The sequence below is a fragment of the Grampus griseus genome (assembly GCF_964374135.1).
Source record: "Grampus griseus genome assembly, chromosome: 1".
In the NCBI taxonomy this organism is placed as follows: Eukaryota; Metazoa; Chordata; class Mammalia; order Artiodactyla; family Delphinidae; genus Grampus; species Grampus griseus.
The window spans coordinates 168,159,140-168,183,289 of record NC_139017.1 but is presented as its reverse complement, the minus strand read 5'-3'; the positions used below and the strand labels follow the sequence as shown (position 1 = coordinate 168,183,289).

The following is a 24,150-nucleotide window of genomic DNA, read 5'->3' as shown; positions in this document are numbered from 1 at the left end:
AGGTGCTGATATTTTGGGGTTTTAACAAATAGACAGTTACTGGGCTCTCTAAAGGACAGATTCAGAATTACTGTAGAGTTTCTGCAGAGTTGGTGGTTGGGGGGGGATGCCCAGGCTCCACTTCAGGCCGTCTGTATTGCGTGACTCCAGGGAGCACCATTCTGGTTGGGTTGTGCTGCAGGGGCACCATTCACACAGAACACCTTGTGAGTAGTGCTTCCAGGTTGTGCAGCGCAGTAGTACTGCCTGACTGTATATAATTTTATTTTGAAATTGATATAAGTGGGATGTTTTGAGTTGTTAATGTTTCTCAGTATGTGTTTGATGAAAAATGCTATTTTTGTTAAAAAAAAACAGTGTGGATTTACTGTGAAGCTAGTGAAGCCTAAGTGTCAGGTCCTTCATTTTTATGGGGCCCCGTTCAAGGTCTTGGGAGGAGTTCTAGCACTTTTAGATATGGAATTTTATATTCTTTTTCTCGAAGAGGGTCCCAAATTGTTTGAGTTTCAAGCCCAACAAATCTGCATCTGCCCCGGGCCTTCCCTCTTGGAAGGGACCTGTGCATTTGAGGGGCTGAGAGGTACTAACACTCCTGAAACTTAAGCTTATTTAACTTCATGGTAAATCTGCCCCTGGTTTTTGAATATGCATTTCTGTATGGATTTATATCCATATAGTTGCACATTAAAGCACAATGAATCATATATACATGAGTGGAAGAAAGATAACTCAGAAATTGCTTAGGACGTATCGCAGTCATATTCCCAATTCCTTCTATATAGAGCCTGTTGACTGGGCTTCCTGGGCAATCAGGTGGCGTTTCTCTTCTGAAGTGGACACTGTGCAGATCCGCGCTGGCATCTCCCCTTCCTTTGCCTGCAGATTCGTGGTACGGATAAGAGCAACGTGCAGGAGTTACACATCGCGTACCGGTACGGAGAGCACTATGACAGCGTTCGGAGGGTCAACGACAACTCAGAAGCGCCTGCACACCTCCAGACTGATGTGAGTGAAGCCTCCGTTTTCTTCTCTATTCTCAGCCCTGCAGGAACCAGGTTGAGAGCTGTGTGCCCTGGAGCTAAAAACCAGTGATGTTTTAATAGAAAGTTGCCTTTAAGAATCTCTGGGCTTGATTTTTTTTTAAATTTTGTTAGTTCAGGTGAGAGCAGCAGATAAAATTATTGTTCTTTTGCTTTCCCTAACAGCTGATGGCTATGATTGCATGAATATAATTTATATAAACATTTAAAATAACTTTTATGTTTTAAAATTAATCCATGCTTTGTATCTAAAATTCAGAAACTATAGAAAAAGTAGAGAAGAAAATTTAAAATGCACAGAATCAAAACTTTTTGTTATTGTTTTCGTATTTGTCTAGCTTTGTTTCCTGCTTTTTTGCCATTAACACTATTTCACAAGCCTTTCCTCACATTATTAGACACTTTCTTTGTAATTAAAAAAATAAATGTCACTCTCTCACCCTTGTTTACCTCCCTGGATGCAACCAATGTTATTAGTATATCATAAAATTACCTAGAGATATTTTACATATCAAGCAAATATGTGAGTATGTGCATGTATTTCACTTTTGCTGGAGTACATTCTTCCTATCCACAATTGTAGCATCCTCTGTATACTGTTCTGCACCATGCTTTTCGAATGGAACATATCTCGGAGTTTAATTCATAGCAGTACATAAGGAACTTCCTAAATCTTTTTAAATGGCTCCATAGTGTTCTAGTGTATGGATGCATTATAATGTGCTTGAATAGTCCCTTTGATGGACTTCTAGATGGCTTTCAAACTTTGCTTTTACAAACAACATGCAGTGCCTTATATGTGTATCTTTTCACACATGTGCGAGTGGATTTGTGGAATAAATTCCTAGAAGGTTCTTACTACATCAGAGGATGTGTGCATTTATAATTTTGGTAGATATTGCCAAGTTGCTCTCTGTAGAAGTCTTAGTCAGTTTACACTCCCACTTGCAATATGTGTCTCTTCTGCACCTTTGCCAGCACAGTGTGTTATCAAGTTTTTAAATCTGTGTCACTGTTAGGGAAAAAATAGTTTTCTTAACATAGTTTTAATTTGTATTTTTCTTATTAGTGAGCTTATGCATCTTTTCTTGTGTTTAAAACCTACTTTTGTCCTTTTTTGTGTGAACTGTATTCATGTTTTTGTCCATTTTTTTCCTGTTCAATTTTTTTAATGATTTTTAAGAAATCGTTATGTATTAGGGAAATTAGCCTCTATTTGTGGTATGAGTTGCAAATTTTTCACAGTCTGTCATTTGTCTTTTTATTCTTTCCCATATTGTCTTTGCTCTGAAGGAATTTTAAATTTTTATGTGGCTAAATTTATCAAGTTTTCAAGACAACATATAAATGTCTTCTGGGTTTTGGGTCATGATTAGGAAGCTCTTCCCACTCTGAGGTTAAAAAGAATTCTCCCATAGTTTATTTTAGTCCTTCTGTACTTTCATTTTTTAAAAGAAATTAGATCTTGTGTCTATTTGGGATTTATGTTGATATATAGGTGTGAGGTATGGATCCAACTGTATATTTTTCCTTGTGGTTACCTCGTTGAACCCGAACTGTTTATTAATTACATGTCTTTTGTCCACTGATTTAAAATGCTGCTTTTTTCATATAATAAATTCCCATGTGTAGTTGGGTCTATTTCTAGACATTGGTTCAATTCCACTGGTTTTTCTCTTCATATGTTAATGTGTTCATTGTTTTAGTTAAGAAACAGTGTATTTGAAAATCTAGTAGAACTCTTCACTCATTGTTACTTTCTTTTATTTTTTGATTTCCTGTATATTCTTGCTTTTTCTGTTTTATATATGAGTGTTAGAATATGTTTGTCTAGTTAAAAAGAAGTCCTGTTGATAATTTGCTTTTATTGGATCTCATTAAATTAATAGATTAACAAGCAAAAATTTTCATCTTTATGATGTTGAATCTTCCTAGCCGGGAACCTGATACGCTTTTTATTTGTTTCGTTGACTTTTTGGCGATCTGCGGGAGCACTTTTTTCATATAGCCCTTTCCCATTTTTTACTGAGTTATTCTTAGATGTTTTATGTTTTCTGTTCCTGTTGTTAGGAAAGGATCTTTTTCCCCTTTATGTTTGTATATGTGAGATTTGTTAACAAAATGTTAATTATGTACATACCCAGCTATGCTAGAGAATTTTCTTACTTTTTAATTGAGGTAAAATTCACACAACAGAAAATTCACCATTTTAAAGTATATGATTCAGTGGCACTGAAAACACCTATACAGCTGTGTAACCACTTCCTCCATCCAGTTCCAAAACATTTTCATCACCGCGAAGAAAACTTGGTGCCCATTAAGCAGTCATTCCCCATTCCTTTTCTATCCCAGCCACCACCAGTCTACTTTCTGTCTCTGTGGACTTACTTATCCTGGACATTTCTTATAAATGGCATCACACACTATGTGGCTTTTTGTGTCTGGCTTTCCTTAGCAGGGTTCATCCATGTCATAGCACTTATCAGTACTTCGCTCTTTGCAAGGTTGAATAATATTCCATTGTATGATATACCACATTTTGTTTATCCTTTCATCTGTTGACGGGCATTTGGGTGGTTTCATACTCTTTGGCTGTTGTGAATAGTGCTGCTATGAATATGTGTGTATCGTATTTGAGTACCTGTTCTCAACCTTTTGGATATACAGTTGACCTGTGAACAACACAGGGGTCAGGGGTGCCAATTATGTGCAGCCGAAAATCCAAGTATAACTTATAGTTGACTGTCTGTATCTGAGCTTCCGTATCTGCAGTTCGGCATCTTTGGATTTGACCAGTCGTGAATTGTGTAGTACTGTAGTATTTACTACTAAAAAAAATCTGTATAAGTGGACCGTGTACCCCAACCCGCCAACTGTATATCTAGGAGTGAAATTGCTGGATCATATGGTAATTCTATCTTAAACTCTTTGAGAAACTGCCACACTGTTTTCCACAGCTGCACCATTTTACATTCCCACCAGCAGCGTATTGAGGGGTCTGCTTTCTCCACATCCTCACCAGCACTTGTTATTTTTACTTCTTTTTAAAAGATACATGTACTTTAAAAGATTAGTGTCTACATGTCAATCCCAATCTCCCAATTCATGCCACCCCCCGCCCCCACCCCCCACTGCTTTCCCCCGTTGGTGTCCATACGTTTGTTCTCTACATCTGTGTCTGTTTCTGCCTTGCATACTGGTTCATCTGTACCATTTTTCTAGACTCCACATATATGCATTAATATAAGGTATTTGTTTTTCTTACTTACTTCACTCTGTATGACAGTCTTTAGGTCCATCCACGTCTCTACAAATGACCCAATTTCGTTCCTTTTTATGGCTGAGTAATATTCCATTGTATATATGTGTCACATCTTCTTTATCCATTCATCTGTCAGTGGGCATTTAGGTTGCTTCCATGACCTGGCTATTGTAAATAGTGCTGCAGTGCACATTGGGGTGCATGTGTCTTTTTGAATTATGGTTTTCTCTGGGTACATGCCCAGTAGTGGGATTGCTGGGTCACATGGTGATTCTATTTTTAGTTTTTTAAGGAACCTCCATACTGTTTACCATAGTGGCTGTATCAGTTTACATTCCTTATAAACATAGGATTTTCCAGAATTCTTTTTGTTTGGAGTAGTTTTTTTGTTGATTCTCTCTCTCTCTTTTTTTTTTAAGGTATAGAATTATATTATCTGCAGATAGCGATAACTTCTTCCTTTTCAGCTCTATGCTTCTAATTTTTCTTTTTTTTTGGGGGGGGGCGCTAATTGCATTGCTGTTACCTCCAAGACATGGTTAAATAATCATGGTGGTGGTGAAAATCCTTGTTGTGTACCTTACTTGAATGGGAATGAAGCATCATTCTGTGGATTTACCGTGGTTATTTAACCATACTCACACTATGAAACCTTTAGGTGTTTCCAATTATTCACCACTCTTAGTGGCGCTGTGAGGAGCGCTTTAACAAAAATCCTTTCTATACTTGACATGATTTCCTTTGGATGAATTTCAAAGACTTGCTACACATAGCCAAATGGTTAGGGTAAATTTTTAGAATAGGTTGCTTTTTATTAACATTCTAAGGAATAGACTGACATTGCTAGAGTCTACTTACACTTTTACATGCAAAAGTAGCAATGTCCTTGCTCATTTCCTGTCTCCCCGCATTAATAGCAAGCAGGGGGAGAAAGTGATTGGGAGCCACAGAGGGATGATTTTAGCTTTTCTGAACTGGGTTTAGGTTGTAAAGGCCTGTGGATACCAAGCGAGCGGCTCTTCAAGTTTTTAGAATTTGACAGGTACCCTTGAGTGTGGTGGTAGCACATGAGGTTAAATGAGTCACGCTCACCTGTGATAATCTGGTTGGGACAGGAGCTCCAGCACATTGCTGATGATCAAATAGGGCCTAGGGAACCAGATGAGAGTTGTATGTGTGTTTCTTCAAGATGAGTTGTCCTGCTGAAAAAGCTCATTGGGTGCTAGTGTAGAGGATCGATTCTGTTACTAAGCTCACAGCTCTGGAAACCGGCTGAGACAGATATGTGCTGTCTGAGTCAGCAGTCATTGCCAAAATGTTGGTCTCTAGAAGCTGTAGGCGCTCTAGTGCCATTTTTACTGAACAGTTTATCCCATATCTTGGGCCTTTCTTTTTAATACTTCAGTTGTGGCCTGGAATCTCAGTGTCTGGATAGAATTTAGCCTAGTGATTGCTATTCCTTTAAGATTGTCACTGGAATCTTTTCCCATATATTTAGATGTTTTTGAGATTAGAGGGTCTTCCTGTATTGCACATTCTGAACATAGTTTGCTAGAGTTCATGATTATTACTCTTTCTGTGTACTTTAGTTTCAGATGCTTCATCAAGATGAATCAAATAAAAGAGAGAAGATCAAAACAAAGGGAGTTGACTTTGAAGATGACCTGAGAGATGAAGTAGAAGACGCTGTCCAGAAAGTTTGCAATGCAACTGGATGTTCAGTTAGTATTTGTCATGCAGTAACAGTGGTTTATAGACAGGCATTGCTGTGCCTAGTTTATCTGCTAGTTTTGTGGCATCACTCTAGCATGCTGACAGCTGATGGGCCAAAATAGGCCCATGATATTTGTAGTTTAATTAGCTTATGTGATACAGTTGAATGAGAGATGTTCATTCATTTCTCTCTTGTTTGCTAGACTTTATCCAATACTGTTCAAAATCCTAAGGAAGTATGTGGGTTTATTATTTTCTGACTAGTGCGGTTTTATAAGAATTCATTTTATTAAATGGTTATTTCAGGTGATTAACCTTACTGAAAATTAAGACATTTTCTAAATGGAAGGTCTTGAAACCTTGCCTCAATGACATCCTTTTGTTTACTTTTAGAAGAGGTTGCTTTTTATTAACATTCTAAGGAATAGACTGCACATGGCTTGAGTCCACTTACACTTCTACATGCAAGTTTATAAAACTGTTTGTCAGATTACTGATGTAGAGATAGGTAGAAAAGTATGCCCAGAGTCTTGATGTGTTCCTTTGTTTCTTTCATAGGATTTTAATTTGATAGTCCAGAACCTGGAAGCTGAAAATTATAATATTGAATCTGCGATAATTGCCATGCTCCAGATGAACCAGGGGAAAAGAAATAGTAAGTCCATGATTGATATTTATAAGGTTTCAAAATGATTATGTTGGTGATTTTCCAAATACTTATTTTTAATCAAGTGACAGGTAATAATTATATTGTTATTTATTCATTCAGCAGCTTTATATATGCAGGTGTTTTTTACTAGGTGCCAGCCCTGTGTCAGAGAGAGTATAGTCTGGGGTGGGGAGGGGCTTGGTGGAGAGAGATAAGTAAATTGGTATAATAAGACATAATGAAGTGTGGGTACAGGCTGCTAGGGGAATGCATGAAAAGGCCACCTAGCTCAGTTTTGGAGGAATGGAAAATGTCAGGGAAGACTTTAGCCTTTTAGAAATAAGATCCCGTTATAATACCAAAATGATCATTGAAATGGAATGGAGAGAAAAATTATTTTTCTAATGGAAATATTTAAATTACTGGCACCTGTCAACTGGTGATAATTCAGAATTTCTTTTTGCTTGAACTGAGTTTAATTCTGTGATTCAGAGGAAGGAAAAAAGTTGTTAACAATGAACTGTTTTCTCAAGTTATTTATTTTAAATGATTTCAATATTTATTGCCAGACATTATGTGCCACATACTGTTCCTGGCATTATAGTTTTCTGATTGGGTATTTTATTATCCTCCTTACATATTTGCTATGCCTTCTTAGAAAACTGTAAGTAACTTGGTCTTTGTGATTTTAAAATAACGCTATGCAGTGTCTGTGCTATCCCATATGGTATGTACTTGACATGTGGCTAAGCGAGACTGAGGAACTAAGTTTAAAATTTTATTTAACTTTATTTAATTTTAATTTAAATAGCTACGTGTGGCTTGTAGCTACTGTATTGGAGAGCACAGCTTTAGAGCTTGTTTCCTTTCTGGTTTTGGAGTACAAATGAAAGATTTCCCCCTAAAAATTCATGTTAAAAAGTGGTTTAATCTAACAAAACAAAGCACTCAGCTGGTAGGAAGCTGATGATAAGACTGGTGGTCAACAGGTTATTTTAAAATTTATCTTCCGATTTTTACCAATTATTTTTTCCTTATGTTCCCCACTGTATTGACTTGATATTAGAATTTTGCCTCAAGGAAACTTGCTCTCCAAATGCCAGTGATCTAGGGACCCGGGTAATTTTGGAGTCATTTAACAATAATCGCATTGTGTAACTATCTTAGGTTTTCAATTTAACAAAATATCTTTCTTCGGAAGATGCAGAGGAGAACCTTGAGTCCAGTGGCCGAGTGCTGAAGCAGTGTGACCCTTTATGGGAGGAGGGTGGCAGTGGCACCAGAATCTTTGGAAATCAGGGCTTAAATGAAGGCAGAACTGAAAACGATAAGTCTCGGGCCAGCCCTAGTGAAGAAAACAAAGCAAATAAAAATCACCTCCCCAAGGTAGGAAAGATGGGGCTGCAAGGGCAAGTGGTGGGCTGCTGTAATTCGGTGGCGTGGAGGGAACTTGGAGCTCAATTTAGTGTGTGATTTTCTCTTGATCTATGAAAGTGGTTACTGTAGGAAATACAGGGAGTGCCTGAGGGTATATCATGAAGTGGAGGGAAGACCTCACTTGTCCTGCCTGGACTTTGCAGTGATGGCTAGAAGGAAGTATACCGTGAATTCATACACGCGGATCAGCTCCATTTCCCGCCTAACATTACTGCGTGTGTGGGTGCTTTCCGTGCTAACCCAGGTGATTGAATCCCATTTTTTTTGTAAATACCATCACCTTCAGTGAACATCTTTGTGTATAAGTCTTAGTATTTTGCATTATTTGCTTGGCTAGAATCCCAGAAATGGAATTAACAGGTTAAAGGGCATGGATATTTGAATCTTTTTAAGGTCTTTTGGTAAATTGTCAAATGCTTCCCCGAAGGGTTGTACTGCTCCCTTCCCAACCCCACTCCCACGAGTAGTATATGACACCATTAATTTTACTGAATTTGGAACTTATTGTAAAGACTTTCACCAGGAAATTCTGAGCTCAAAATGCAACGTAATATAAAGGTCACAGGCAGAGGCTAAGATGTGATAAGCTTCTGAGGATTTTGCTAGGATCCCCTGGGGCAATAAATTATGTACAGGAAGGCATCCTATGGCATGTTTGAGTGTTACCTCCTGCTGGACTAGGGTTAATGTTTCTTTAGTTCATTTTGAATTGGTTTATGAGGAGAATGGAATTGATTTCGTTTGCTAGCTCAGCAAGAGGGTATAAATTTAAATGTAAATTTGAGCAGTAATGGGAAATGAATCATTTTTGGTCTGTTAGGTGGGTTTTCTCTGTTCTCGTTGAAAGGCAGTCTGTAACCTTTGCATCTGTCAGCCCTGCATTTCCCGTCCACTGGTGCAGCCTGTGTCCCCGTGCAGGCGACTCAGGTGGCAGTCTTCTCTTTCAGGTCACGAACAAACAGAGGCGAGAACAGCAGCGACTAGAGAAGAAGAAACGACAGGAGGAGAGGCACCGTCACAAAGCCCTGGAGAGCAGGAGTAGCCACAGGGACAACAACAGAAGTGAAGCAGACGCGAGCACCCAGGTCACCTTGGTGAAGACTTTCGCGGCTCTCAACATCTGACTCTGGCCTCCTGGGAGTTGTGAGAAGGGAATGGAAAATGGAGGGCCGTGTGCCAGGCTTTCCAGCGAGGCCATCCTTTTACAAAACGAAACTCAACCCACAGAATCACACACTGAGTTAGTTTCCTTCAAGCTGCCTCCTTTTTTGTTCAGTTTTGTCAGTGATGTGTCTTATTTAATGAAAGTGCAGTGAAGCCATTCATGTTCCATAATTAAAATATCGACTTTTAGGGGTGGATAGTTAGGTCAAAAAAACCCTTTTTAAGTGTGGTTTTATTTGCCCTGAAAATCAGAGTTTGGTGACCCCGGGATCTTTCCTTAACACTCGGGGTTTCACTGTAATTGTTCACGAAGTAGTTTAGATTAATTGCTAGAAATTCAGAATGACAAGTTTCCTTTGTTTCTCTTTCATTTTCAAGCAGACATTCATATGCAGGATAGTTTATAAATGATGTCCAACTCAGGTACATGTTTAGAATTAACTTTCTTCTAATGCAAGTTAATCAGAAAATAATTCAGGAAGTGTTTTCCCAAAGTAATAGGATGTGAAGGTTGTGGCCTGTAGTCAGGGTGGAAATTAAACAGCTGCGTTTCTCTTCTTCCTGATTCTGATGCTCAGATGGGATGCAGGTGCTGTTGGTTCGTTTGCACTCAAGCCATATGATAAATAGGCCAGACTGTTAATTAGGCCTGGGCTTTGCCGGAAAATCTGTAGTGTTGCTGAGTAGTTCGTACTTGTTTCTTGACAACGAGAAGACAGTGTATCATCAGTGCTTATGATACAGTTCTGGGATTCTGATAGCGGGGAGCGCAGAAGCCATAGTTGGAAAGGCAGAAGTCAAGAGAGTCCTGAGATTTTGCTCAGGAAGAAGTCTGAAGAGGTAATTGATATGGGGTGGGGGGTTGGGGGTGTCTGGAAGGATTTCTAAGGCTTTTCACGTTCACATTTTAAGTAAGTAACTGTCTTTTCTTCCTTACTATTCTGGATTTAGAAAGATGCCTTCAGAGAGATAAAAGGTAACTTGACCCTTTGCTGAATTTTCTTAGTATTGTGAAAATGAAATCCCATAAAACGCTGCACTTAACTTCTTTTTAGTTAAGCCCTGTTTGGGGATTTTGCTGTTCAAAACACTCTCCAGCACCCTCCAGAAGTTGTCAGTGACTTAGGTTAGACTAGCAGGGCAGAGAACTTACTTTGGCTGAGGCCTTCAGATGACTCCACAGTGCTGAAATAGATTTGGGCGGTGGAGAGATTGCATTCCTCAAACCGCATTAGGTGAATGTGAACTTTAAAACGAATGTATGAAGTGGCCAACCTTGGACTCTCTTTGCCTTTTGGGGACCTAATATTTGGAGAAATAATATATGCTGAATCAAAAGGGAAATTATTAATTACCTCCCCCATCTCAGATTTCAAAATTATCAGAGTTCCGAGGCAAAGGGAAAAACTATAAAAAGGTTTTGACACGTGTAGACATTTCATCGTGTGGGCTGGCCTTGGGTTCATTGGATTGCCTTTATCAGCAGGTGATTTGCCTTCTGTGGTTTTGGTGATGTGTTTTAATTTTTTGTTTGTTTGACTTCGGTGGCGTTTTGTGGCTGGAGCATCAGTAGTCTCTTGGAAGTGCTCCCAGAACATCCTGGTACAGTACATCGTAATATGTAGCCGATTTAGAAACTGCACAGCGTTTCTTCTTTGCACATTGCGGAGTCCTGAGTTAGAGCCTCTAGTACTCAGTCCAGACAAGTGAGGGGTCTCCGTTGTCTCACTGTCTCCAAGGGAGTGAGGTCCAGTGCTTCAGGATCTGTTCTCTTGGCTTTTAACTCTGGGCACGTTCCCGACTCTGGCTGAGCGTTTCTGAGCGAGCACTCTTTCTTGTCTGTCTTGTACTGTGAGAGTACAGGAGACCAGATCCCCTCAGAAAGACTGATTGTGTACCAGAAATTCAGCAGAATTAGGAGTCAGAAATCGCTTGAGGGAGACCCGTTGTCAGAAGTAGTAGGATCGCTTTATTTACTTGGTTAATGAAGGTGGCCTTGGGCCCTGTTGGGTTTTTGTTTTTTCCTGTTGGGTTTTAGAAGTTGCTAAAAAGTTGCTAAAGAATACTGGGCACATTTATTTATAAATTACCTAATTCTGATCATAGGCTTCGGCATTTCTTGGGTAAAATAACAGTGGTTTTAAAAACTAATCAAATGGCTTCAGTAGTTTTCTTTTATTACCATTTCATAGTTTTCCAGTTATAATTGGTCTGTGTTTAGTATGTTAATTATTAGGAATGGGGAACATGTATCCAACTTTAGTGATAACTTCTAGCTAAGGGTTTAAATTTAGCCTTCACTGCCTCAGTCCCACCGAAGCATGAGGTAGATGGAATCCATGTAGTGCTTGGTTGCCTTGGTAGGCACGTGAGAACTACTTTATTGGCAGCCAAAATGGAGGCCCAGCATGTTTAGTCCTGGGATGACTGGTCAGTGACGGTTACCGGGTGTAGTTACTCAGGTGAACCGCATAGTAGGAGGCGACTCTTTCTTAACCTCTGTGGCTGTTAGAGGTTTGTTATGTGCGATTGTCTCGGTAGCTTTGGTCAGGAGAAGGGGGATGAGGCTGTGGTCCATAGCTGCTTACTAGTCTTATAAACTGTATATAAAGGTTTTATGGATTTTAAAAAAAGATTTTTTTAAAGGTCAAAATACAAAATAAAATTTTAGTAGCATCAGCTTTGTACTAGAGAGGTAGATGTATTGAAACAACATAGAATCGCAACTTCTGAATTAATATAGTTGCCACCAGGAGATATTAGAGAAAGAATGTATATGTATATTTAATTTTTCAATAATAGGAAATACGCTTTCAGGAGTGAAGTCTGGTTGAAGAATTGTGGCAGAAAGAAGAATCTTAAGTGTTAGTTGAGCTTGTCTGTAGTTTCTTTTATAAGCTCTGAAAACACTTCCCTACCTATTGTGATTCTGAGGGCTTGTGAAGTGGGAGCTCCATTGTGGGGCAGCTAGAGTGGGCCTTTGTGTAGGTCATTTCTCATGGTGCTGCCTGCTTCCCTGGGGAGCTTTGACGGTTCGAAATGATACTGTCCTGGGGTGGGGGGAGGGCCATGCTGAGGGGGGAGAGCTGCTCCCATGTTAAATAGGTAGATATCAGATGGACTTGGCATTGAACTGTGCTCGTAGTGAGTCCCTGTCATCCGTGTGCAGTTTCTCTCATTCTGAGAAACTGGACTGCCTGGGTTTTATCGTGTCCACATAGAATGCTGTCAGTTTTACCTCTGTGAGATGTTCAACTCGAATGTGCAGTCAGTTGAAGGAAACTTGGGTTCCTAGTCAGAGCTGACTAACTCTCACCCTGACCAGAAGGGTCTGTGTGGATGGGGTGACGGTGGAGCTTTGTAGTTTCAGTGTCACATCTGTGGCCCTCCCTGACTCCCATTTTGGGTGGATGCGTAGCTCTTCACCTTTTTTTACCTCAAGGCTCTGTCTATAGCAAACCTTTAGACTCAGAGTCTGATGCAGTGTTTGTGTTTTGACATTTTCATTATTCACTGTTTTGTTCATCTCAGCCTTCAGAACAGGCGCTGCTCGAACTCTGGGGCCTTCCGACGGTTGTTCTGAGGTGATTTAATAAGGGCGCTTTCTACAAGGTGTGTTTTCCTGACTCTAAAGCAAATTGTATTTTTCCATTGATGTTGTTAAGTTGAAGATCTCGACGGTATATGTAACTGATAGCAGATCTTCTGCTGTCACGTGCGGGAGGGGGAGTGGATAATTGGATTGAAGTGGAGACATTGAGCACCCGGCGCGAAGTGCATGGCACAGTACGGAACTCAGAAGGTGCGCACAGGGCCCGGCTCCGGGGAGGAGCTGGGCTTCGTTGACCGCTTGGCTGCGTCTGTCCAAGGTAACATTCCCTGTAAAAACCTCAGGCTCTTAACCATCTCCTCTGAGGAATTACCTTCTAGAGCCTCGCTCTCCTAGTTCAGACTACTCTGTAGCTTGATTAAAACGTTTAGCATTCTCGCAAAGTTACTTGAGAGGGGGCTGGTACCGGTAGAGAACAATTTCTGTAAGAGCGCGGCCTTCTGTGTGGTGACTGTGGTTTAAGCAGGGCATGCCCCTGGGCCCGGAACTATCCCTGCTCGCTGTGCTGCAGCCCTGGAAGGTAGTGGCCGCTGGGCGGGACCTCGGTGGTCTGCCCCTCATCCTCCGCATCTCGACATCCAGCAGCTCACTGTTGCCAGTCATCTGTGGTAGCTGTTTGAGCACAGTCACAGACCTCAGCCTGTGGTTTGATCCCCTGGCAGGTCCCTCAACCAGAACTTGAGGAATGCGGGTGTGGGCTCCTCTCATGGTTCATCTTCCTTGGGGAGAAGGGCCCTCGGCCTCCCTGGCTACCCTTCCAGCGTCCGCCACCAGCACCGAGCTCCGTGAGAAGAAGAAAAGAGCCAGGGGTCGGACATCAAACCTCCGTGTTCCTCTTGCTGATGTAGAAGCGCTGGTGGGTGTTAATCCCCTTTATGAAGGAGGGCAGGTGGGTCTGTGGAGAACACAGGGGCCTTCACAGGCTCAGCCACCTTCTCTTTTTTTCTAATTGCACTATACTTGTCCTCACTGCAGTCCGAAGATATTTAAGACCTCTGTGGGGTCATGATCCATAGACTTAGCAAGTCTTGCCTTATCTGTGGAGCTGGACGGGGGGAATGTGACCATTGTCTGATGTCCATAGTTCATTTCCTCCAGGATGTTTCTTTCCTCAGATTGTGTTACTCTGAACCATTTTATTTTTTATTTACCAAAGTACTGTACTTGGCTATTTGCAGTGTTTTCAAAACCAAATGTTTCTTTTTTTGTGTTTTTAATCTTCAATACTTGGTGCAATAGAAGCTGCAAAGATGTGCCACTTTATCTATGAAATGGAGTTTTGTATACCAATAAATTCTAGTTTAAAGACAAAGTTTCAAGTTGTTTTTGTCACTGTCTGGCCGCCGTTTGCATGAGACAGAGCATGCTGGGAAATGTCCTCCTTAGAGACCTTGGCACGGAAGATGTGCCCGTTCTTCCAAGTGTATGCTCGTCTGGGGTCTCACTGAGCTTAAGCAGCTGATTGTAGCTTCCGTCCAGGGGAGTATGGCCGCCGCACACACTGGCAGGGCCATCCCTCAGATTTCTGCCTGGTATCTAAGAACGTCTCTGATAGTTCGTAGTTGTCTAAATACAGAGCAGCTGTCTTTTGGCTTCCACCTTGGGGTTTCTCTAGAACTCGGGGGCTTGGTTTGATCCCATTCCAGGAGGGAGCATCTTCCCCCAGGCGCACGTGGGCAGCGGTGACTGCACGGACTCACCTGGAAGAGGTCCTCGGGAGGGGGAAGGGCGGCCACAGAAAACCAGAGGGAGGGGACCCTTTGGCCCGTGCAGCAGGGCGCTGCTCGCACGGGGCTCCAGGGCTCCAGGGCCAGTCACAGGTCGAGATTGCTGCCATCTCACCAGCCTCGCCGCGGCCTCATGATTTTGGCCTCGAGCCTCCTGCTTGCTCTTGGTCTATGTTTGTGCTCATCAAGCAGCCTTTGAATTGTTTCTGCAGGATCTTGGCACTGAACAGTGTCCGGTACCACCCTGGGTGGAAGAGTTCTCCAGCTACTGGCAAGGCCGACCCCCCTTGGACACTGTCCTCCCTGTGTGATTTTTACCTCATTCCGTGACCAAGAGACTTCTGGGTGCACAAATGCTATCCAGTTCCTGAGCCCCCGAGGCCCAGACTCTGGACTCTGTTAACCCAACTGAGAATCTTTCTGAAAGATCTGCTAGGACCAGAGTGCTGTCCCGATGTAAGTGTCCCCTCCCCCAGTTGGAAGACTTCCGTGGCCTCCTTAATCCCATTCCGCAGTGGTTCAGCTGGGGCGGGGGGCCGTGGGGCTTCCTGGCTGGGTCTCGGTGACCCGTGAGATTGGATGAGTCTGTAAGGGCGGAAGTGTCCTCAGGCCACATAGGGGATAATTAGAGAACACAGTTTATTATTTACATTTTCCTCCAGGCTATAGCCTTGCTTACTCTGGGTGAGTGACAAGTTATGGTGCCAAAGATTGAGATAGCATAAGAGGGAAAGTGGCAGCTCCCGTGTCCCCTCTTGTTAACTGCTTATGGTTGTCTAGGAGAAAACAGGGTTGAAACCCCCAGGTTTAAAGTTACCTGTTTGCCAGATGCACAGAAAGTGCATGTTGGCCTTGAGATACAACCAAAATTTGTCATCAAATGCTCTGCTCTGATATGATTTTGACTGGACTGCTGGACAGGGTGGGCCCTCAGACCATAGTGATGCAGCGATTTAGAACTTTCTGGGTTGAATAGGATCGAGAACGATCTTGCTGATTCATGGATTCTGACTTGGCAGAAGGAAAAATTCTCTACCTTGGAGAAGCTTGTCTGAATTTCCCTATGGTAGAGGGATTTAGATATCTCAAGATGCTCAGTTTTTGTTCAATTTATTCACCAATCCAAACAGCCAAGAATCCATCCATCATTTACTGAACCTGTGCTGTGTTGGAGTCTTTGTTTCTGGGCATTGAATCAGACATGGACCTTGTCCTCGAAAACCTTTCAGCCCAGCAGTGAAAGCGGATATGTTAACTATGACCCAAGAGAACACAGACCATAAAAGGAGGTACTGATAGGAGGGCTGTGAGTTCAGAAGGGAAATCAAGGAAGGCTCCGTGGAGGAAGTGACATTTAGACGAGGCATGAAAGGGAAGATAGGAGGTGGAAATAGGAAGCTAAGATATTTGGGCCTGAAGGACCAGCATAAGCAAACCCCTCCAGTGGGAGAGTAGGATGTCCCACGTGTTTGGGACAGTTTATTAAGGGTATACAATTCGTTTGGAGAAGGACTGGGAACTCCTTTCTTCAAACACTTGTCGCATGCCTTTTGCTACTGGAAGACTGATGCTGTGCATACTGAATGAATTCCAAAGATCAGAAATACCTGGTTCCTCCTGACCTCTTCTTACAGTGTCACGAGTCAGCCTGTATGTGCATTTTGACCTTGGAACACATCACAGGTAACAGCCCTCCAGGAAGAGTGCTATGTACCGTCTCTCCAGCCAATTTTACCTCATTGCCTCTGTGGGACAACAGATCAGGGCACTGAAGGTTAATGATTTCCAAACACTTGTCCATTTAAGATAAATGTTTTAAGATAAATGGCACTCAGAGTAGTGGGCCAAGGGGCTATTCAAATAAATTAGTATAGTATTTATCATGTGTATAATCACAATTATCTTGTATCTGTGGATTCAATTAAGCAGATATTTATTTAGCATCCACCATGTGATGGATTCAATAGGGGAGATAAAAATGCAAAGTGTCCTAGCACAGATGGAGCATCTATGATGCTCCAGGCACTTTGAATAAGTTATCTCATTTAAACCTTAAAACCGCCCAGTGAGGCTGATGGTCCCATCCCAATTTTACACATGAGGAAATAAATAATGGGTCCAAGATCACAGAATTGAACCCAGGGCAGTCTGCCTTCCCCATATAGGAACCCAAAACAAGAGCCCAAATAGCTGGGGTAAGTATCCCTAAGAAAAGTATAAACACATTGCTTGGCTGTTCAGAGGAGGGTGAAATCTTCTCCAGGTGGAAAAGCACATGGGAAAGGTGGCATTTGAGATGTGCCTCAAAGCACATGGATGTGAATGTGGTGATAAGGAGCCTGTGAGAGGGAGGCTTCCGGGTTGAAGGAAGCTATTGCACAGAGGTGTGAAGACAGGTGGGCATGTTCTGGCAGTGGCGAGGAGCATAGAGAAATATATATGGCGGGAAAAGCAGATGATACCAAGCTTGAATGCCAGGGCTTGGTGGACAATGGGGAGCCACTGATGGTTCAGGGGCAGAAGAGTGATATGATGGAAACCGATCTCTGGGAAAATGAAGCTGGCATTGTGGACAGGATGGAGGCTGGATGGAGAACGGAGGGCTGAAGAACCTTAGGTCCTGAGAGCCTGATCTTAGCTCTATTATGACACTTACCAGTGTAGAGTAATTGGTGTTGTCTGTTGTGTAGGTGTAGGTTGGCCACGTCAGATTTAGCTCTGTCTCCAGGTTTCAGCAAGGGGCCAGGAGCATGGTTTGTATGAAAGCGTACTGAGGGAAAGAATGGAATTTAATACAGTATTCAGTTCTCCAGCAGTGACGCTGCGAAGAACCCTAAAGAAGTGGACGAATGTCCATGAAATAATAATTGGACTTAACTCTGGAATTCCAACGTGATTTGATTTCTAATCGCTTACTCAGCAAGTTATTTAATTGAACACTTGGTTGATAGATTTTGTTAGGGGCCAAGTGGGAACAAAAGCAAAAACCATCCAAATCCTATCATCAAAATTGGAGACGCAAGCTATGAAACATTCAGGTAACAAAGTCCCCTCCCCAGGCTTGATTTAGTCCCCATGCCTCATTCAGCCATTAATTCATTCACTCATTCATTCATTTGATAAATTAATAAACATAAAGCCTTTAGAACAGTGCCTGGTGAATGCCAAATGCTTAATAAATGTTAGGTATTTTTTGTTATTATGACTCTCATTCATTCATTTATGGGATGCTTATAATGTGCTAGGCATTATTTTGTGTACATTCACACACGCTAATTTATTAAAACCTTGCTACAATCAACCTACCAGGGAAATGTCATTGTTCTATTTCACAAGTGCAGACACTGAGGCTGTCTGTGGCCATATATCAGTGCTTTTTGGATTTCAGTGTGCACACGAGTCACCTGGGGGTCTTGTTAACTCGGCGGTCTGGGGTCAGGTCCAAGATTCTGCATTTCTAATAAGCTCCCTGAGCAGCGAGGTCTAGAACAGATGCACCACTGCTAACTGGCAGAGCAGAGGGCTCTACCTGGAAGCTCCGACATCAAGTTCAGGGTTCTCCTTTCCTTTTTTCAGCCTTTTCCACCAAGTCTGCACTGGAAATCAAGCGTATGTACTGTACACACACACAAACAGGATTTAGACGGAATCATTCTTGCATTCACCAAATATTTGTTGATTCTTCAAAAAACAGACTGCACCGAGGCTTGTTCTTAAGTTCCAATTTTCACCCTGTCAGATGGTTAAGCAACTGTAACATCACAAGGTACTCCTTCCATCGCTGCCTTGAATCCGTAACGCCCAGAGCACCACCTCTCTCCATCTCCCCCAGGTCAGTTCCTTCTTCCTGTGTTTCTCGTGTATGCAGTCGTACCATCATTCTAAGATGTCTGTAAGGACTTATTGATTATTTCTCAGCATATGATTACTGAAAGTGCGAAGCGACCGGTTTCACTAGCCCAGAAACATACTTTGCCCCCATGATGAAGGGAAATGCAGGCTTAAGCCAAATTTGTTTCCACCTATTAGCCTGAATAAAATGGACAACAGAGGGCGCCTCAGGACCACTCTTCCCAACAAACACTGTGCTCTCTTCCCCACCCACACACACTGTGCTTTACGACCTGGTCTCCCGGTGATTATTCGCCAAGGATTTGAGTCAAGTCACAGCAACAAAGCACGCACATCTGCCCCCTCATGTTTTGTTTGTTTGTGTTTGTTTTGCTAGCACAGAACTTCTTCACCTTTTAAAATGTATGATGATCATCGATTTGATGGCTTCAGGCTCCTTCCTGCCCTCAAAGTCCTGAAAGTTGCACACGTTCCATGAAATGGACAAAGGGAGGGGATGTTTATTACCTGGCCGCTGAGAGCGTTGCCTGTGCGATGCTTTTTTACATGCTTTATCTCATTGAATAGTCTCATCCCAATCCTGGAAGATTTTATCAGAATATTATAATAGAGGAGATATATCTATATTTAGGAGTAGAATCTGCTCAAGTTCATTGCTTCCCAGATAGGCTGCATTCCATTTGATGGGAATCCTTTGGTGCTTTAAATTGGCTCCAGAGTTGGCCCTAGGGTGTTGGATGTTGAAACCTTTCCTCTTCCCCTCCCTGTATCAGGAGCCTGACCTGGCCTGGGCATCCTCACAGCTGACCTTCCCTGGGCACCCTAGGCTGTCCAAGATGACAACCAGAGGGGTAGAGTGTCAGTGACTGATACCCACTCATGAGGAAATGAAGGCACACTGGCATGGGAGTGAGGACACCCCTTCAGGTAGAACTTTCCCTCTCTGAGCCCCGGATGCCCATCTGTCGAGGGAGGGCTTCGAAAAAGGTGATTTGAGAGCTTCCTTTCACTTTGAGCCAGTCTTCTAATGGGAGGGATTTGAAGCCTGATGACATGGTGGGGACAATATTTTTAGGTTGGCATTTTGCGTGCTTCTCACATTATGCCATATGGCCAGAAACATTCCTTCTAGAGACTGCCATTATTATCTTGGATAAGATGGTGGAATGTTAGAAAAAGAGAATCACAGAAACTCACTGTAATGGGAAATTAAAAGGACAGAATGTCAGAGCTGTGCACAGGGGCCACCCATGTCAGACCCACGCTGTGTCCCAGCACTTAGCACACTGTTGGCACATGGTGGGTGCTCAAGAAACGAACGAATGAACGAAACTGTAGACTAATTGAGCCCTACGATGATAGACTCTGAGGATCAGTATTAGAATTATGGGAAAATATCATTCACATATTCGGAAGAGGGAACTGAGATCCCGGGGGGGGGGGTTATAGAATCTTCTGGGTGCTAAAGGACCCCCGGGCATGGCTCTTCCTCATCTGGGAGCTCTCAGGGAGGGATGGGTTTGCAGGAAAGGAATTTTCCAGAGGGAGGGGCTCTGGTGCCAATGTTCCGGAGGTCTGGGGCTCCAGCAGCTGGAGGGCAGGGGGCCGCAGGGAAGAAGCGGAGCACAGCCTTAGCAGGGCGGGGTAGGTCCGGTGCACAGCTTGTTGGGGTAACGGGCGTATTTGCGGTCGTAGGTGCCCAGGTTGTCGCGAAAGCAGAGAGCAGCCCTCTTGTCACACTCGCAGGTCTGTTGTTGGCAGGTGGTTCTGCCGGCTGGATGGGACGAGGTGAGTCAGGGCCTGGGCGCCTCGGTCCTGCCACTCTCAGACATGCAGGGGACTGCTCTGGGGTCCCTGTTCTCAGCCCCATTCTGCTGGAAGCCCATTCTCATGGGGGATGTTCCAGGGATGGGTGAGAGAAAGGGCAGAGTCCCAGAGGGCCTGCTGGGGCCCAGGATGCTGGGAAGGCTGGAAGTTTGTTCTCCTGTCCTTTCCCAAGCCCACTCCACTACCCTTAGCCCTTTCCCCCATGGGGAAACCATCTGGTTCACTAACTGTCGTCCACCTCAGCCCAGGGAGAGTGCATTTCCAGGCAACTCCTTCTCCCATGTAATGCGTTACTGACAGTGAGGCAGCCGTCAGCCAGAGAGGAAAGCTGGGAAGCTTACAGCAGCTCAACCTCAGATGGCCTCGGCGTGCCCCAGAGGGACTGAAACTGGGACCTGCTCGGCCGTGCCTATCTCCCTCAGAGCGGACGAAGCCCATTTTCCTAGCATTAACTTTAGGGCTCCCCCTCCACACGTGGCCACACCCTGCCTGGGGAGCAGAGCTGACGTCAGCTCTGCATGCACCAGGGGCCCCAAAGCCTCCTCTTCCCTCCACTGCCTCTGTCTGCCCTGACTGGCTCTGGCTCCTTTTTGTCCCCGCGAAGACATCCCCCAGCTCAGAAATAACCAGCTTCCTCACTGTGCTTTGCAAAGGTCAGTTCGTTCCCCATCCGGGTTCTGCTCTCACCTGCTCTTTCAGCAGCAGTCAGAGTTGGAAGGGGCTTAACAGCCACGTCAGCTCCTTTGGGGGGTTCTTACCAGAAGCTGGACTAAGCCAGGGAACTGAGTGATTGTCTCCCTTTTGTAGATGAGGAAGTAGAGGCTTTTGAGGGGTTACGTCACTTGCCCAAAGACATACAGTGGGTAGGTGACTCCCTGACCCAGTGTCCCTCTTCACCTAACACCTCCCCTCACTCATCCTCTCAGTGCCGTCCCTGACAGGTGGCTTCCTAGCCTTGCATGAACCCCCAGGGATGGGGAGCTTACTACCTGTCAAAGCTGCCTTGCTGGGAACAGGCATCTCTGAGCCAAATCTGCCTCCAGTGGTTCTGGTCCTTGTTCTGCCCCTCCCCCAGGACAGACCTTAGAGATCTGAGCTGAGTCTTCTTTGACCCTCCTAGACCCTCCTGCTGTGTCCCACGCTGGGCCTGCCCTCCTTCCAGGCTGCTCCTGGCTTTGCGGCAGGAAGAAGGTTTGGTTCTCTGATCTGAGCTCCCTCCACGGGGCTGGGCTGCGTGGAGCCCTCCGCACTCTGACTCGGGGCAGGCTGCTTCCCCAGGCCGGGGACCAGAGGAAAGCTACTTGGTCCAAGTGGGCACTGGGCCTGGCAAGGATGAGCACCGGTGCATTCAGCCTTTGGGAGCAGGGTCTGCTGTCCCAAATCCAAGCTCCAGCTCTCTCTGTCTGGGGCTCTGCCCTCAAGGCTCTGTCCTGGGAACCTTGCCTCTAGCTGCCACCCAGGCCCTGGCGAGGGCTGTGTGGGTACAGCCGCTCTGGGGCTCAGCTCTAGCCCCTTTGGCTCCTCTCCCCAGAGGCTGGAGCTGGGAAGGCTCTGGCTGGGGAAAGTGCCTGGGGTCAGGGCAGGAGCTGATGGGTCACGTGCTCTCTAGGCTGGGTGCCACAGGAGCATCTGGGTGGATGGACCGGTCTCTCCCCACTTCCGTGATGATGGAAGATCCCACGCCTGCCCCAGCCCAGGTGACCAGGCTCAAGGGGCTCCATCACGAGAGGGTTCCTAGCTGAAGCTCTCCCCCAACCTGGTGTCTGGGGGAGTCTAGGGCTGTTCACTTACCACAGAAGATGCCGTGCCTGCTGGCAGAGAAAAGATACGTTTCCAACATGGGTTCACAGCCCAGCTTCTCCAGACTCCCATAGCAGCAGTCATGGGCGTGGCAGCACCTGTTAAGGGTCATGGTTGGCTTGGAGGGGCCTGTGAGCCAGGCTGGGCAGAACCAGGGGCTGCCTGGGGGGCTCAGTGCCCAAAGGGGCTCAAAGTGGAGGTCGGCCCCAACTTTCTAGGTGCCCCCAGCCCCTCCCTCCTCCCAGGATGCTCCCCCGGCCTCTCCATCCTCCAGCGAGGTGCTCTACCTGCTGGGCCACCTGCTCACCAGTCTGTCTGGTCCACTGGCCCGTGGGAGCCGCCGAAACCACAGTAGCAGCCATAGTCAATGTACTGCAGTGCAGGCTGCCCCTTCATTCTCTCAGTCATCACCCCGAACTGGACCAGGTTCCCGACAGCCAGGGCCACTGCTGGGAGGGAGGGTGGAGGAGGTCAGATCCCTCAGGGCCCCACCCTCTGCAGCCAGCTGCCCCTGATGTGCCCCCAAATCTGAGTCCAGACATCTCTCCGATTGTCTAGGTGACCTCACCTCCCTAAGCACCTCATTCCCAATACTAACAATGCTAAGCAGTAATAATGTCCCCATGACATCATCGCACCTTGATCCCCTAGTCCTCACCCGCGTCGTGTCAGCACACGTGACCCCCTACCCCCCACCCCGCTCTCCTTCCATCATCTCCCAGAATACCACCCACTCATCCTCCCGGGTCCCAACCCTTCCTGATCACCTCCCCAGGTGTCAGCCCCATCCCCGCAGGAACTCTGTCCCTGTCAAGTCCCATCAGATGTCACTGGATAAGGTTCCAAACCACCTGGACTTCCCCAAATTCCTCTAGGTCCTGATGATGCAGCAATGGGGGGCTGCTGACCCGGGCAGGTTAGAGTCAAAAATGGAAACTTAAGTGAGGGATGGAGCGGGGGTGGCAGGAGCTCGTGTGCTGTCTGGGATCCCTGCCAGCCCCTCTCCCCCACCCCACCGGGCCATCCGGGCTGCTGTCTTCCCCTCTCCCCCCTCTCCACTGACTAGTGATGGCTCCGGAAGAACTGGCCTCCTCAGGATGTCCAATCACACCCTCCTCAGGGCCCAGCTCAGAGGCCTCCAGGGAGTTGGGGATTCCTAGCTGGGGCAAGGGAGGGGTAAAGGCAGGAAGGTTACTTACCCATGAGGCAAAGTAAGGTTGGAAGAGGGGGAAGCTTCATTCTGCTGGGAGGGGAGGGGTGCAGGGAGTAGAGAAGCTGGGCTGCAGGAGAAGGAAGTCAGCAGGGGTGCCTCTGATCTCAAGGCCTCTCTGCATTAGTTAAATACCAGGGTCCTGTCCACTCCCCCTCATTAACCCCTGAATGCCCAGTGACGTAATGATACTTCCTGGTCTGACACTTTGGCCAAGTCTCCAGGGGAGGAGCCAGCCTGGGGCCTGTGGGGTCTGCTTCCAGGCAGTTTGGGGAAGGTGGGGGTCGATCTGTGGGCCTTCTTCTCTCCGCCCTTCCCCTCCCCTCCTCCTTTCCCCAAATCACCGTGCTTGGTCCCACCGAGGAGCTATATGTCTTGGCTGTGCTAGGCGCTCTTCATTCTTGGTGTCTTTTTCTCATTCCCATTTTACTGATGCAGCCTAGAGAGGCTGAGAAACTTAAGTTCTCAGCTCCGTTGGCCAGGGAGCACCAAGGGCAAGTCTGTCCTGTTTCCATGACGCTAGCTACTTCAGCATGGCCCCGACTCCCCTTCCTGCCCCTCAACCAGCCCCTGAGTGGTGATGGCAACTTGACTCCATAGCAGGGGGCCACTTGTCCAAGAACCTAGAATGCAAAGCCTGGGCGCTCAGCCAGCTGGGCTTAGGGTTCTTTCTTTATTGTTCTTTCCTGGGCAGGCTCCTGCTTGTTTGACAGGTAGCGAAAATACTCCCAGTTAAGAATTCTGTCTCCCCAAACCCTCGAGTAGTGGTGGAGCGTGGCTGCCATAGAAACAGGCTCCATCTGACTCAGCTGGAAAACCCACATTCCGGCATGAACTGGAAACTTCCATCCTTTTGATG

General features: G+C 45.2%; 2 protein-coding genes across 4 annotated transcripts in view; one reads left to right on the top strand and one right to left on the bottom strand.

Moving 5' to 3' along the window:
* OTUD3 (OTU deubiquitinase 3) overlaps positions 1-14,181 on the top strand; it is a 29,088-nt gene extending 14,907 nt beyond the window's left edge. For both annotated transcript variants that reach the window (XM_082651313.1, XM_082651314.1), the window contains 5 exons: positions 883-1,005; positions 5,892-6,023; positions 6,574-6,670; positions 7,866-8,050; positions 9,049-14,181. In XM_082651313.1, the coding sequence (XP_082507439.1) occupies positions 883-1,005; positions 5,892-6,023; positions 6,574-6,670; positions 7,866-8,050; positions 9,049-9,225 (714 nt within the window). In that variant the 3' untranslated portion in view covers positions 9,226-14,181. The remainder of the gene's footprint in view (positions 1-882; positions 1,006-5,891; positions 6,024-6,573; positions 6,671-7,865; positions 8,051-9,048) is intronic.
* Positions 14,182-20,085: 5,904 nt separating this feature from the next.
* On the bottom strand, positions 20,086-23,320 carry PLA2G2E (phospholipase A2 group IIE; the record flags this gene model as incomplete). 2 transcript variants are annotated; one of them, XM_082653459.1, is made up of 4 exons in its annotated part: positions 20,086-20,228; positions 22,073-22,179; positions 22,389-22,530; positions 23,281-23,320. In XM_082653459.1, the coding sequence occupies 4 exons, from the start codon at positions 23,318-23,320 to the stop codon at positions 20,086-20,088; spliced, it is 432 nt and encodes a 143-aa protein (XP_082509585.1). The 2 variants fall into 2 exon arrangements, with proteins under 2 accessions (XP_082509585.1, XP_082509586.1); XM_082653460.1 differs by having other exon boundaries at positions 22,389-22,527.
* Between the last annotated feature and the right edge of the window lie 830 nt (positions 23,321-24,150).